Source organism: Diceros bicornis, chromosome 4 (genome assembly GCF_020826845.1).
Source record: "Diceros bicornis minor isolate mBicDic1 chromosome 4, mDicBic1.mat.cur, whole genome shotgun sequence".
Classification (NCBI taxonomy): domain Eukaryota; kingdom Metazoa; phylum Chordata; class Mammalia; order Perissodactyla; family Rhinocerotidae; genus Diceros; species Diceros bicornis.
Genome location: NC_080743.1, coordinates 90,047,146 through 90,062,288, shown reverse-complemented (window position 1 = coordinate 90,062,288; position 15,143 = coordinate 90,047,146). Strand labels below are relative to the sequence as shown.

At 39.9% G+C, this 15,143-nt stretch overlaps 1 protein-coding gene across 1 annotated transcript in view; it reads left to right on the top strand.

The window, feature by feature from the left end:
- Positions 1 to 15,143, top strand: part of PAPPA2 (pappalysin 2) — a 266,866-nt gene that overhangs the window by 128,438 nt on the left and 123,285 nt on the right. Inside the window, exons 8-11 of the mRNA XM_058540002.1 lie at positions 2,382 to 2,510; positions 6,807 to 6,898; positions 10,548 to 10,738; positions 12,627 to 12,773. Of these exons, the coding sequence (XP_058395985.1) occupies positions 2,382 to 2,510; positions 6,807 to 6,898; positions 10,548 to 10,738; positions 12,627 to 12,773 (559 nt within the window). The remainder of the gene's footprint in view (positions 1 to 2,381; positions 2,511 to 6,806; positions 6,899 to 10,547; positions 10,739 to 12,626; positions 12,774 to 15,143) is intronic.

Genomic DNA, 15,143 nt, shown 5'->3' with positions numbered 1-15,143 from the left:
GCTGGGGACACAGACTAGGATAAAATCATTGGCTTAAAAGAGTTCAGCGTCTAGGTAGGAGGCTGGTATCTTGAAAGGCAAATTCTCCCACCTCATAATTTTCCTCAGAGACTGCCCTGAGGGCAGAACTCGGGGGAAAACAAAAGTTTTATCAGAGGTGCTACATCGGTTAGTTTTTGCTGCGTTAGAAATCATCACAAAATGTAGTGGATTAAAACAACCACTATTTCTCATGATTCTGTGAGTTGGCTGGGTGTTCTCATCTGGACTGGCCCTGGGGCTGGATGTCCCAGGACAACCTCACACGCACGTTGGAGGCTCAGCTAAGGTGGCTGGCATGGCTGGGAAGACAAAGGCCGCTTTCCACACGATCCCTCATTCTCTAGTAGGCTTCTCCTGGGCTAGTTCTCATGGTGATGGCAGGGTCTCCAGCAGCAGGGAGGGCAAGCCCCCAAACACTCGCGCTTTTCAAACCTCTGCTTATGTTACTCATGATGACGTTCCACTAGCCAAAGCAAGTGACACAGCCGGTTCTAGATCCTAAGGGCGGCAAAATAGACTCCATCTCTTGATGAGAGGAACAGCAAAGTCACACCGCAGGGGTCATGCATCTGGGGTGGGAAGAATTCATGGCCATTCTGCAGTCTACCTCAGCTACAAAAAGTAGAGAAGAATGTTCATCTTAGCTTTACTACATTTTTCTCCCATATTTGCTCTCTGAATTAGAACTAGAAGACAGTGGAATGGTCAAAAAGCTCATGCAAATGGGAGGATAGATCATGGGATGGATTTAAAAAGAAAAAGAATATGATTTTTGAGCTTCTCTAATAAGCAGTTAAAACGACATTTATTATCTAACTTGATATCCACACATGCACTCACACACACACACATATGTATACACACAACCTTTAAGGTCAATAATATCCCATTTTACAGGTGAGAAGACTAAGGCTTAGCTTTAATTTGGTTGAACAGAGCTATTAAGTGGCAGACTGGGGATTAAAATCCAGTTTTCTGACTGAGTCTCATTTTGGTTCCCTTTCCTTAGTAACACACCACCTTTTACAAACTCAGATCGTTGAAGGTTAGGCACTACCTGCTGCTGAGTTTTCCCCCCAAGAAGCACAAATCCATCCTAATGCTTGCTTCCAGTGCTTTCCCGGCCATAGAACAGTGTAAGGCTTTTATGATGGTGGGATGAGGAGTCCAGCAGAGACCACCCTGTAAAAGGGAAGCCATCAGAATTGATCAGGATATAAAATTGGTTTTGCTTTTAAAATATCTGGCACTCTCATGAGAGGACTGCTTCCCTAAGGAAAGCTAATTTAGAAATTTAAAAGTCTTTAATATTTAGGTATCTTTCCTATTAAAATAACTAAAAGCCAGTACAAAGGTTTTTACAGGTGTTTTGGAAAGCCCACATTACCTGTTTGTTGGTTGCAGCATCAAGACAGAAAGCGAAGGCTTTGTGGTTGAGCTGAAGAGGCTGTTGAGGAAGAGAGGGTCTTGGCAGGAGCTTTGTGGTAGTCACTCGTGGCAGTCCCAACAACCCTTTGAGATCCTGTCCTCCTAATCACTCCCATCCTACTTGACTTCGGCGGTAGTTTCCCAATTAGGGCAGGCACTGGACAAAATTGAGATGAGGGGGGAGTTTGTCTTTGGAACCAGCATCCCCCTTTGTGAGCTGTTCCCCGCTTCTGAATGTTCTGTCTCTCATGTTCTCCACCTGATCAGTGCACTGGGCTCTAGAGAGAATCTGATAAACTCCCTCCATCTCTGGTGTCAACTGATAAATCTCCATTCCTGGTCTGTATGCATTTTGGTGGGTTTGGAGGTGAGGAGTAATTTAACACATTTCTAATTGTGGAATTTCTTGCCTCCCCAGAATAATGATGGAATGTGTTCTTACCTCCTTCTAGGAGAGAGTTGCTCTTCCCCCTAAGGATACAGTCTCCTTAAGACAGGAATTCTCTTGAGAGACAAGAAAACCGTGATCATAGACCCAAGAAAGGCCTTGCTGAGCCCAAATTCTGAAGCTTTCCTCTTCAGTTTCGTTGGTTACTTTGAAGATACAGAACACTAGTTTTCCAATAGTTTTTATAATTTTGTTAAATGGTAAAGATGCACTTGAAATGCCATCCTCCTATATTGTGTAGGACTTTTAGTTAATTCAGCAGGCAGTTATTGTACATTCACTATGTGGAACATCCTGGGAATACAGAAATGAATATGGTTTCAAATGTTCTGCTGCTCTGTAAGACTGTGTGCCCTGATCTTTGTTTCAGATAATGTGGCATATGTTTAACATTCATCTGCAAAGGACCCAGGGTGTGTCTCACTTTCTGGATGTAGTGATCACAGCGCATTGGTTTCCACAGGGAGGTCACACCTGGGCAGATGTATCGGTACCAAGTTCAAGCTGAGGCGGGAGCAGAACTGGGAGAAGCTTCGCCTCCTCTGAGCCACGTCCACGGAGCCCCTTACTGTGGAGATGGGAAGGTAGCAAGGTGAGTATTGTGCGCATGGAAATGTGCGAGCAAGGACACCCTGTCCTGTTGTGACCAGGAGAGTCAGCCTTGAGCTTGTTTGACTTGTTTTGGAAATGTAGGCGGCAGGGTACTGTGTGATTCTAGTGTTAAACAAAATTTAGGACCTGGAAGTGATGATCTTGAAGGTCACCATAGTTAAGGAGGGGCCCACCTTTATTTAGAGCTCACCCCAGTGCACTGAGATATTGGGGCTGATTCTGTGGGGTCCCTCTTAAGGTTTCAGAGAACATCTGTTGGGCAGTGAATCAGGGAAGGAATTCACCGGGGGAAAAGGTTACTTGTCAAATGATCCTAAAAGAGTGTGTGAGGATATCTTTTGGATCAGTGGCCTGTCCTATACTACTAACAAGCTGTGTAACCTGAGGGAAGTCAGTATAGATTCTGAGCTTCAGTTGCTCATTTGGCCCCTGGAAGACCTGGTTGCAGTGTAATTTCCAGCTATTCTGTAAAATAACCAAGGTAAAGATGGAATCAGTCCTTTGGTTTCTTAACATGCCATGTACCTTTCCCTGTTTCCCTTTCGTGATATCAATCCAGGGGTCTAATTCATTCTAATTTGCCTGGAACTTTCCAAAATTTAGCACTGAAAATTCCCATGCCCCAGTTTGTCACCCTATATCAGCCTATCCTGAATGCTCATCTAACCTAATATGTTACTTACATAAAGCTGCTGAGAGTAGGAGGCTGGAAGGCCAGGCACTGTGATTTGTCTCAGATTCTGCATTCTAATAAGATGGTCTATTTTTAATTTCCCAGACCAAGTGAAAATATATTACATCTTGAAGACCTAATAGGAAGCAATTCTGTAGCCTTTCTTGGTATCCCATCGCATTGCTTAGTAATCACTAAATATTGTTTATCTTCTCAATCTTCTGAGATCCTTAAGCTTTAGTGTAAGCCTATTCCTTTTCATGGAAGTATAAACACCAAATGTTTGCAGACCTCAGTAATAGATGAGGTGACTGAGGTCACTTTAATACCCAAACTTTGCTAGTTTGCTAGTTTGCTGCCACCTTCTGCCTCACTCAGTCTCAGCTTCCGCCTCCCTCCACCTTCCACTCCCTCCACCATCTCAATCAGATTTCTCCCTGGGGATGCCTCACATGTACACGGAACAGGTCTGGCTGTTGTTGGTGTTGTTTTCCCTGTTCTGGCTGCCTCACTGTAAGTCTGCTGCCCACCAGTTAAGGTGTTTGTGGGGCTTGGTTACCGCTGCTGCCCAGGCAGATCCCTCCTCGAAAAAACACTGCCCTGTGGCGTAGAGTCTTGTACAGCAGTTCTCTGGTGGTGGCCTCCCTGAGGTCCCAGGATGCCACATCTGCGGGGGATCTGGAACAGAAAGGAGTGAAGGGCCCTCCTCCTAACCTGGTATTGCAAATTCTCTACTGTGTCTTGAAACAGCTTTGCCTCAAGCAGACCTGCTTGGCTGCTGGGTCTCACGAGGTTCCTTATCAAAATGTTCTTTTAAACGTCTACCTGTAAAGTGTTTTGTATGTGTGAGGAAGATCAGCCCTGAGCTAACATCCATGCCTTCCTCCTCTTTTTGCTGAGGAAGACTGGCCCTGAGCTAACATCCGTGCGATCTACCTCCACGTTATGTGGGATGCTGCCACAGCGTGGCCTGACAAGTGGTGCGTCGGTGCCGCCCGGAATCTGAACCCGGGCCGCCAGCAGCGGAGCGTGCGCACTTAACCGCTACGCCATGGGGCCGGCCCCTCTACCTGTAAACTTCTACCCTTTCTGTAGAGTCACACTTAGTTGTGCCATCCAGTGGGAAGATATCTCTGAATTCAGGCTTTGTCTCACCTCGAGGCAATCCATTACACAAAACGAGAAGGAGCCATATAAATAATTTAACCCACTGTTTAATATTCAAGAAATGTATAGACTCATTCTAGGGGGGGAAATTATCACGGATCCCCAAGAAGTTATCCTCAGACCCTGGTTTTAACAAATTTTTACTAAAAGCTAAAAGTTGTCACTTTGGATATCACTTGTCAATAAGACCATCAAAACAGAAACAAGAGAGGGCCCTGGAATTGTGAGCAGTGTTCATTTAGAAGCTGATCATCTCGATCCGTGCTGTCCAGTATGGGAGCCACCAGCCACATGTGGCTGTGCAGCCTTTGAAATGTGGCAAGTGCAACTAGGAAACTGAATTTTATTTAATTGTAAATAATTTAAATTTAATTTAAAAACTGAAACTTGATTCAGTTATCAGAAAACCTTTAAGTGTATTTGGAAGAACTTGGGTGGGTGAATCTGCTTTTTCAACTATTGGTTTTATGAAATCTACACACAGATCAAGTATTTGAATTGAGTTGTGTTGTAAGTGAAAAATACACATCGTATTTCAAAGACAGTATGTAAAAAAAGAATGTAACATACCGCATTAATAATTTTTTATGCAGATTACATATTGAAATGATACTTTAGATATATAGGGTTATTGAAATGTGTTATTAAAACTAATTTCACCTGTTTCTTTTTATTTTTTTTTATTTTGTGTGTGTGTGAGGAGATCAGCCCTGTGCTAACATCCGCCAATCCTCCTCTTTTTTTGCTGAGGAAGACGGCCCTGGGCTAACATCTGTGCCTATCTTCCTCCACTTTATATGGGATGCCGCCACAGCATGGCTTGCCAAGCAGCGCGTCGGTGTGCGCCGGGGATCCGAACCAGCGAACCTCGGGCCGCCGCAGCGCGCGCACTTAACCGCTTGCGCCACCGGGCCGGCCCCTCTTTTTACTTTTTTAATGTGACTACTAGAAAATTAAAAATCATATATGCGGCTCTCATTATATTTCTGTTGGGCAGCAGTACATAAGATGATACACAATTTGCTTACTTTAATTGTTTAGATTATGTTCAAAATGAAAATGCGAAATTGCCTACCTCCAAAATTATATTCTGGACCCCATTTAGAAAAACGCTGATGCTGGTTAACCCTCTCTTTCCATAGGTAAGCAAACTGAGGTCTACAGGGTTTAGAGAATTCCTGGATAATCACACATCAGATTAGGTCACCAGCACAGTCTTTTTTTAATGGACCACATTGGCTTTATATAGGAAAAGACTTTGAAATTTTCTTAATTTCTTCAATTATGTTGTTTTTTATATCTCTTTTATCTTTTCTCCATTTACAGCTTACCATTTAAAATATGATTATTGTATAATTGCATTTATAGCATACTTTTAATTCATTTTAAAGCATTGTCATATCTAATTATTTAATCTGTACTCCATCCCTGTGAGAAGGTATACATTAAACAACAGTTAGAGCTATTAGCAATGTCCTGGGTCTGAAAACACTTTAGAATTACAAAACCTTTTATCTGCTGTGTTAAAATATGTGTTCATTTTGGACATGGTGAAAAGTCAAGGAGAGTAAAATGGTAATCCTCAATCCATTTTACAATAGCCAAATCTGGGTTCCTTCAAAGAAGCTTCAACCCAAGTTTATCTATTTTGTTCCTATAACATGCTTCATATACACCTCACTCTAAACTAACTCCTCCATCTCAGTCCAAATTTAGTCATCAGCTGTATCAACGTTTGAGGTTGGAAACAAAAACGACATTTTTCTTACTCTGGCATGTTTCTTTCCTGCAATATGTGCTAGCTGCCACTAGGTGGTAGTAGGGAGTAAGGACAGGGACCCGAGCCTTAGAGATGCCCTGGACTGAGAGATGGAAGCCATCAGCTGCAGAGTCTTTTGGTACATAAACAGGAAATTTCAATTCTACAAAATTCTAACGTTAACAACAACTCCATCCCAATAAAACAAAACAATGAAAACATAAAGAAATATCAGATAAAATGGATAGAAAACAAAATCACATATAGACAGGCCAGTTTCCTCCTCACCAAATCAGCTAACTATTCTAAGATTAGAAATTCATTATAGGGCTGGTAGGCCTTTTCTAGCTTAAGACCATCTGCCAGAAATATTGTCAGGACCCTCATGCATCTCCTCAATGTTTCTGAGTCGTGAGCTACTTGACTTTTAGAAATTCCCAAACCCACTGGACATGCCAATAACAATCGTTGCTTAAATTGTATTATCTTTAAATGTCTATTTGATTTTTTTTTCTGTAAAAGCATTCTCTTAGCTCCTATTTTTCTCCAGCTTGCACTTTTTAATACAGAATAAGGAATTTAAAGAATTTAAATGATGGTTACTAAACAAGAAAAACCATTTTATGTAGGCATGTATTTATATTATGTATATAAGTATGTACATTTTTACCTTCTAGGAGCCTGGGAGAAGAGTGTGATGATGGAGACCTTTTGAATGGAGATGGCTGCTCAAGAGCATGTGAACTAGAGGAAGGCTTCAACTGTGTAGGTGAGTTTAGGAGCACCTGCCTAGGCTTTTGTCCTATTTTTGGAGATGTCTCTGTGTCTCTTGAGAGCTCTTGCTGTCCCGTAACATATAGCTTAGTGATAATAATAATAATAACATTTGATGTGTCTGTTGTGTGCCAGGCATTGTCTAATTGTTTCACGTATATTATCTCATTTAATCCCTGCAGTAAGTATGAGAAGACTAAACTTGGGCACAGAGAGCTTAGATAACTTGCTGCCTCTTGTACAGCTAGAAGTGGTCAAGTCAAGATTTGAACCAGGGAAGTGTGGCTTTAGAATCTACATGTTAAACCACTAGTTTATACTGCCTCCTAGATTAATGTTACCAAGAATTGCTCTTGGGTCTTCATGTCTAACATCAAAATGTCAGCTAAGTAGCACAATCATATAGATTCTATATAAAAATTAGGGCAAGAGAACATCCTAAGCCAAAGGGAGTGCAAGATATCTCTTGGTGGTTATGTTTAGTACACAAAATCATGAAGGATGACAGAGGGTCATAACATTTCTTAATCCTGGAGAATCACTAGTGATAAATTATAATGAGGTGGCTTTGACTCTAGACTCTTGCCACTCAGGGAGGGCATACAGAACTTCTCCCCATTCTGATTAAAGCCATCATCAACAGGCTTCTTAGATGTAGATTGTTTTTCCATTCCCATATGCATACATTGCAATGATTCTATGGAATATAATCACTCATCAAAGTTATTTTACACAGCAGCACATTTAAAAATATTTTAATGTCTCTAAATCTCAAGATAAAGTAGGATATGCTTATAATTATATAGAATTTATTAAAATGTTATTTATTAAAATGTTATTTATTAAAATGTTAACAAATGCCCCTGTTCTCTAGAGTATAATCATAAAATCATAGAATCTTAGTAGTCTTCTATCCATCCATCCATCCATCTAACAAAAAATATTCAGTGCCCCCTATGGACCATGAGTCAAATAGATGTCCTGATCCCTTCATGCATAAAGTCTAGCAGTGACTTAGAGTCCAGCTTCCTTCCCTTATAGAAATCTCTTCTACCAATTCTTGAGAGATGGGCTTTTAGCTTCTGCTTACATACTTCTAGTGGTGAAGAATGCACCTTGAAACAGACTGTTCTGTTTAAAAATGGCTTTGTCTGTTTATCTTCTCCCCTCTTTTGGTTTGGAAACTGAGGTTCAGAGCATTTTAGTGACTCATCCATAGGCATACAACAAGGCCTCTGCAGAGCCAGCACTGGAACTCAGCTTTCCTAATGCTTCATCAACTGCTTTTTCCTTGCTGTGAAACTACAGAGGATACATTTTTTTCCTGTTTTATTTGACTACCATTCAGATATTTGAAATACCTCCCCATTATTCTCCTTTCCAATCCAAACATCCCCTCATGTGATTATTTACCCTAACCTGGCATGCTTCTTGTGGTTGGTGCCCAGAAAGGAATTCAATACTCCAGATGTGGTCTGGCTGTGCAGATTACACTGAACTGATTACCTCCCCTCTTCTGTACACAAGTATTTGTTAATGCCACCTATGTTTGCATCATTTCTTTTTGCTAGCACATAGTGGTACCTACTGAATACACACACACATGCACACACATAGGCATATCTTCTCCAAACACTGTCCCTTCTCCCGTGCAGCTCCAGAATCATTTAACTTAAGAGCAGATCTTACTTTGTTTCTATTACATTTGATCCCATTAAATTTGGCTCATATTTCCTTAGCCTCCAATTCCAGTAAGACTATATCTAAATTATTTTAACTTTACAGAGCAAAGTTAAAATGGTCTATTACACAGTTAAACATCTGTTTCAGTGAGTAATAAGTTCATAGTATGCTAAGCATATAGATCTATTCCATTATTTCTCAAAAGATTAGGTTTGAAGAAACTGTTGTGAAGTGTATTTTAAAAGTGGTCTGTTATTTTTCTATGGATTTGAAAAAACAGAGGCAAAAAATTCAAGTCCATGGTAAAAAAAAAAATAGAGAAGAAGCAAGAAGAAACAGTTACTGGGTTATAAGTAGAAAAACAAAACATATACATACATATTTGTTATAAACAATATATAAATTATAAAATATATATTATAAAATGCACACATATATTCATATGTACATAGATGGATATATACATATAAAATACACAAATAAAATATACATATATGTACACATGTATACATATATGTATATAATCGTATGTGTGTTTGAGAGAGAGGAATCATCACGGGAAAGTCATTCCAAATACACATATGTTGGCTTTGGGGGAGTGATTTGGGAAGGCCATGGGTTTGATGGAATGCAGGAGTTTAAAACCCAAAATAGGCTTAGAACCAAGTCCTGGGAACAGTGGCTTATTCCTGGCAAGTAGAGATAGATTTACCACAGAAGGGTCTCAGACTTGAAGAAATTATTAAGGAAAATAATCAGTAACTACATGTTGAGGAGCAGCTGAAAAATTCGTGGGACAGTCCTGTGGGATTGCTGTGAAGAATAAACAGTAAAAAGAATGGTGTCATAACAGTAAATTTTAGTAATGATGTTACTGTATGTGTACCTGTGTTGATTTATTTTAAATCTTGATCTTATTTTCATGTCCTGTTATTTTAAGCAGAAATAGGAAATTAGAATCATGCTACTAATATTAATTGTCCCACATTTTGGTAGATGATGCAATAGCACTTAATAAATGGCTTTATAACTGCGTGTCAGCTTTCTATATCTGAAGAAAGCTAGTTTACGTGTCTATAGTTAGTATTATTCACTTGGTAGGAGTTATCCTATGGGCGGGTATGGAACTTGTCCGGAGAATAGAAGCTTGCTATGCAACCCCACCAGTTTTTCTTACATGTTCGTTTCTCACTTGTTTGCTCTTGAAGATAGTCTCTCTCTCTCAGCTCGAGGCAGTGTGGGTGATAGAGCCCACAGAACCTGCCTTCTGGAAGCCTGGCCCAAATCCAAGCTCTATTGCTTATGGGACTCTTGACAGGTCACTTAAAATCACTGAAACTCAGGTTTCCTATTTATGAAACAAACAAAAAATGCATGCCTGATATAGTCGTTGTAAGACTAAAAGAAATAATATGTATGTAACCCTTATGGACGTGGAGGCCATACTGTCCATTTCAGAGCAGTTGCACAGTTAGTTGAAGAAACACAGTTCAGCAGCAAAAAGTAATTGAAAACAAATCCCTCAAATATCTTAATATTTCAACAACTATGAAGGGGATCCAAGTACATAACACATCATACCGTTTATTTAAATTCCCTGTCTTCTTTTACCTACTTCTTTTATATCCCCAGCTTCCCCTAAGTATCTTGCCCAACGATTCCTTAAAATTTCTTTCTACATCCAGCCCCCAGCTGCTTGTTTCTCCCTCTTCCTTCTCCCCTAATACCACCCCTTTCTATACTTTTTATTATATAGATGGATTCTACTACTCTCCCCATGAAAAAGGTCCTCCTCCTTTAGGGTGTGCGTGTGTGTGTCTGTTTTGTCTGCATGTTTGGGGTGTGCATTAGCCTGGCTGGCAATTACAGGATTCTCTGTAGTGAGATGGAGAAAAAATGTAATTATTTTTACATGACATATATAAAACACTTTTGAAATGTCATACAATATTTCTTGGCAGGGGAGCCAAGCCTGTGCTACATATATGAGGGAGATGGAATATGTGAGCCTTTTGAGAAGGAAACCAGCATCATAGACTGTGGCCTCTATACTCCCAGAGGATACCTGGATCAGTGGGCTACCCAGGCTTACTCCTCTCATGAAGACAAGAAGTGTCCTGTTTCCTTGGTAACTGGAGAGCCCCATTCCATGGTAAATTAATAGAGTCTAGGCTGAGCAAAATTGTGAAGTGACTACCCCAGGTGCTTAATGATAGCGTACATTTTTTTCTTGACTTTGGCATCAAATTTAGTCCTTACCTCAGAAGAAGATAATGTTAAATGAAAAGCTTCTAGATCAGCAATTAAATCTCATCCCTACCCTCATCCTGCTTACCCTCACTAGTTTTCATCTGGGAACCTTTGGCGATGCAATAGCTGACTCCAAGGTATACAAAAGCATCTCAAAATTAACCTTATCAATACACATATCAGAAGTTACATTTGGGCTTTGTATTTGGGAGAATTTATTTTAAAAGAAGCAGCAGCAGCAGTAAAGAGTCACAATGACTGGATTACACTACTGGATCCACCAGTATTACTATTATTATTACTAAATGAGGTTTGACAAGTCACTTCACCTCTCTGGGTCCCAATTTTCTCATATACAAAATGGGTATAGTAATACCTTTTGTATTTGGCTCAATGGTTTATTAGAAGGATCAAGTGAAATTTAAAATATATATTAAAGATAAAAGTATACTTTGATTTAAAGAATTCTTGTTATTGAAGAATTTCTAGAGTTAGTACTAAAAGCAAATCCTTAAATATACAATTTTCCATGAATATCAACCTAAATAAATAGGAGATCCTCTGAGGACTGACTTCTATGAATTATAGTTGAATACTGAAAAGAAGTAAAGGGCTTTGGCTGTGGGGTACTATTCCAGATGCTTTCTTTGCCAAGTAAACTCTTCCATTCATCACAGCAATAAGCAATACTGTCCTTTCAACAGAAGTGAGACTAGCTCTATAGGTATTTCAGGCCAGGATGAAGTCATTGGATTTTAGATGTGCAGAGCCATCTCCGGGAGATCGAGGAACCAGCCAAGGTTGGTGCTCCGGTTCAAGAAACTCATCGAGGACCCAGGTGTCTTGTAGATTCCAGCTCCTTCCATCCTTGGCCTGCAGCTTTCTCCCTCCTGCTCATAAGATGACTGCTGCTCCTCAATGCATGAAATCAGCATCTCAGACAGGAAGAAGGGAGAAAGGGGACTAGGTACATGCTAGTTGAATCTTTCCCTTTTATTGGGAAAATGGCAGCTTTCTGGAAGTTCAACACTATAGACTTCCACCAGCATCTCACTGGTCAGACCCAGATCTCTTCATCACCCTTAGTTGTAAGAGACCCTAAGGAGATGAGCATTTATAATTGGATACACTGTCACCTTGAACAAAATTGGAGTTGTTCATAAGAAATTAAGGGGAAATGGATATGGGTAGGCAACTAGCCATGCCTGCCCCACTCCTTCAGCTAATTTTGGCATCTCTCTCAAGAGTTCTGTTGCCCAGTGACAGGAAGCCAGGAAAGTTGAGAGATGCTGAGTTAGTGACAGCTCTCTGAAGTGGCTTTTAGTCTAGCCTGTCTGTCTTCCCTAAGTGAAGTGGGAGACATTTCCTGGAGTTTTTCTTCCCTGGCTCCTTTACCAAGCTGAGTGCTCAGTGGTTCCCTGACTCAGTAGCCTCACTCCTGGGGCCAGTGGATCCTGCCCGGTGAGGATCTAACCATCATCCTGGGCAGACCTCCGTGACTAATCCTAGAAGCAGTTGCCTGAAATGTGCCAGGACTGTTCTTTGGGCAAGATCCCTGGGTTGATTGTGGGCTGAGAATTGTCATGTGTGTTTTTCTACCCTATAAGTTGTATCTTGAGGCTAACAGAACATTGAGACATTCTCCTACATTGAGAAAAGTTTTCTGCTGATAATGTGATCATTAGGCGCTCAGAAAGAGAGGAAAACTGTGCTTTTGAGCTGGAGCATTTCATTGTCATTACTTATCTCTCACCCTCCACATTTAATTTTTGGTTGAAATTGTATTTCAGATTTGCACGTCATACCATCCAGATTTAGCAGAGCACCGTCCCCTAACTGGCTGGTTTCCCTGTGTCACCCGTGGAAATAGACCTCAGGATGAAGGGAGTGAGCGGCCAGAAGGTAGCCTGGAGAGAGAGGATGAGGTTTGGCTCAAAGTAAGTGGCCCAAATGTTTTTTTTGTGAAGGCTGCCGATAGATGGTGCTTGTGTCTATATACACGTGTATGTACGTGTGTGAGTATATGTGTGTGTGCATGTGTGTGTAAATGCATTGGAAAGGCTTATCAGGAAATTTCCTTTTGTTATCTCAGAGTTGTTTTTTTTTATTGTGAAATTTTTGTTGTACATTATTGTTTATCAGTCACCATATAAGTGCATCCCTCCACCCCTTGTGCCCACCCCCCACCCCTCTAGCCCCTGGTAACCACCAGACAGTTCTATCTGTCCGTGTGTTGGTTTATCTCCCACATATGAGTGAAATCGTGCACTGTTTGTCTTTCTTTTTCTGGCTTACTTCACTTAACATAATACCCTCCAGCTCCATCCATGTTGTTGCAAATGGGACAATTTTGTCTTTTTTTATGGCTGAGTAGTATTCCATGATATATATATATACCACATCTTCTTTATCCAATCATCAGTCGAGGGACACTTGGGTTGCTTCCGTGTCTTGGCTATAGTGAATAACGCTGTGATGAACATAGGGGTGCATAAGCCTCTTTGGATTGTTGATTTCAGGTTCATTGGGTAGATACCCAGTAGTGGGATAGCTGAATCATAAGGTATTTCTATTTTTAATTTTTTGAGGAATCTCCATACTTTTTTCCATAGAGGCTGTACCAGTTTGCATTCTCACCAGCAGTGGATTAGGGTTCTGATTTCTCCACAGTCTCTCCAGCATTTGTTGCTTTTTGTCTTGGTGATTACAGCCATTCTGACGGGTGTAAGATGATATCTTAGTGTGGTTTTGGTTTGCATTTCCCTGATGATTAGTGATGTTGAGCATCTTTTCATGTGCCTGTTGGCCGTCTGTATATCTTCTTTGGAGAAGTGTCTGTTCATTTCCTCTGCCCATTTTTTGATTGGGTTGTTTGTTTTTATATTTTATATTTTGAATTTATTTTCCCCTCTTTTTGAAATTTGGACTTCTTTCTTTACAAGTAATCAGTTTATCAAAGTGTAACATATGCACAAGAAAGTGCAAAAGTCGGAAATGCACAGATTGATGAATTTTTACAAAGTGAACATCCTTTCTGACCACCACAGAGATCAGGAAACGGAGCATTAACAGCATCTCCACAGGCTCTCTCATTCCTCAGTTATTATACCACAAAGGGGTTTACTGCTTTTACCGTAGATTAGTTTTGCCTGTTTTTGAACTTTATGTGAAAAACTTGACAGTACGTACTTTTTATGTTTGATTCTTTCTTACTCAGCATTCTGTTTGTGGGATTCATCCACACTGCTTCACTCAGCAGTAGCGTTCGTTTTCATTGCTATGTAGCATTCTAATGCATGAATACAGAACAATTTATTTATCCATATTGAGGAATGTTTGGTTTATTTCCAGTTTTTCTCCATTATGATATTACAGATAGTTCTGCTATACACATTTCTGTACATTTCTTTTGGCAAATGTATAACAGTTGGGTATATTCGGAACTGCTAGATCATAGGTAGGCAGATGACCAGCTTTACTAGATAATCCCAAATAATTTTCCACAGTGGTTGTACTAATTTATACTCTCACCAAAGGCTTAAGAGTATTCCAGTTGCTTCACGTTTTCACTGACACTTGGTATTTTAAGTCTTAATTTTAGCTATTCTGTTGGATATGAAAGGTATCCCCCTGTGGTTTCAATTTGCATTTACATGTTGACTAATGAGATTGGGAGACTTTATATGTACATTGCCCATTGGCATATCCTTTTTTTTTTTTTTCCTGTTAGGGTGTATTAAAGTCTTTTGCCCAGTTTTCTATTGGCTTGTATGTCATTTTCTTCTTAATTTATATGATTTCTTTACAATTTTCTGAATATAAATCCTTTTTCATATTTTCCAACACTCTGTGGCTTATTTTTTCTTGCATTTAACGATATCTTTAGACAAACAGAAGTTCTAAATTTTACAAAAGTCCAACTTATCCTTCTTTTCCTTTATGGTTAGTGCTTTTAGTGTACTGTATTAAGAAACTTTGCCTACCACAAATATATACTTTCCTATGTTATCTTTTAGAAGTTTCATTGTTTTACCTTTTATATGTAGGTCTAAAATCCACTGGAAGTTTTGTGTATTGTGTGAGGTAAAGATCAAGGTATTTTTCCCCTTTGAATTTGCAATAGATCTAGAACAACTGTTACTCAAACTAAAATTTTATTTTGCCTGGTGTGCTGCACTGTGTCACCTTTGTCATAAATCAACTGGCAATATATATGTGGAGGTCTGTTTATTGATTCTGTATTTTATTCTACTGGTTTATATATTCTTGCACCAATATTACACTCTTAACTTACTGTACATTTTCGA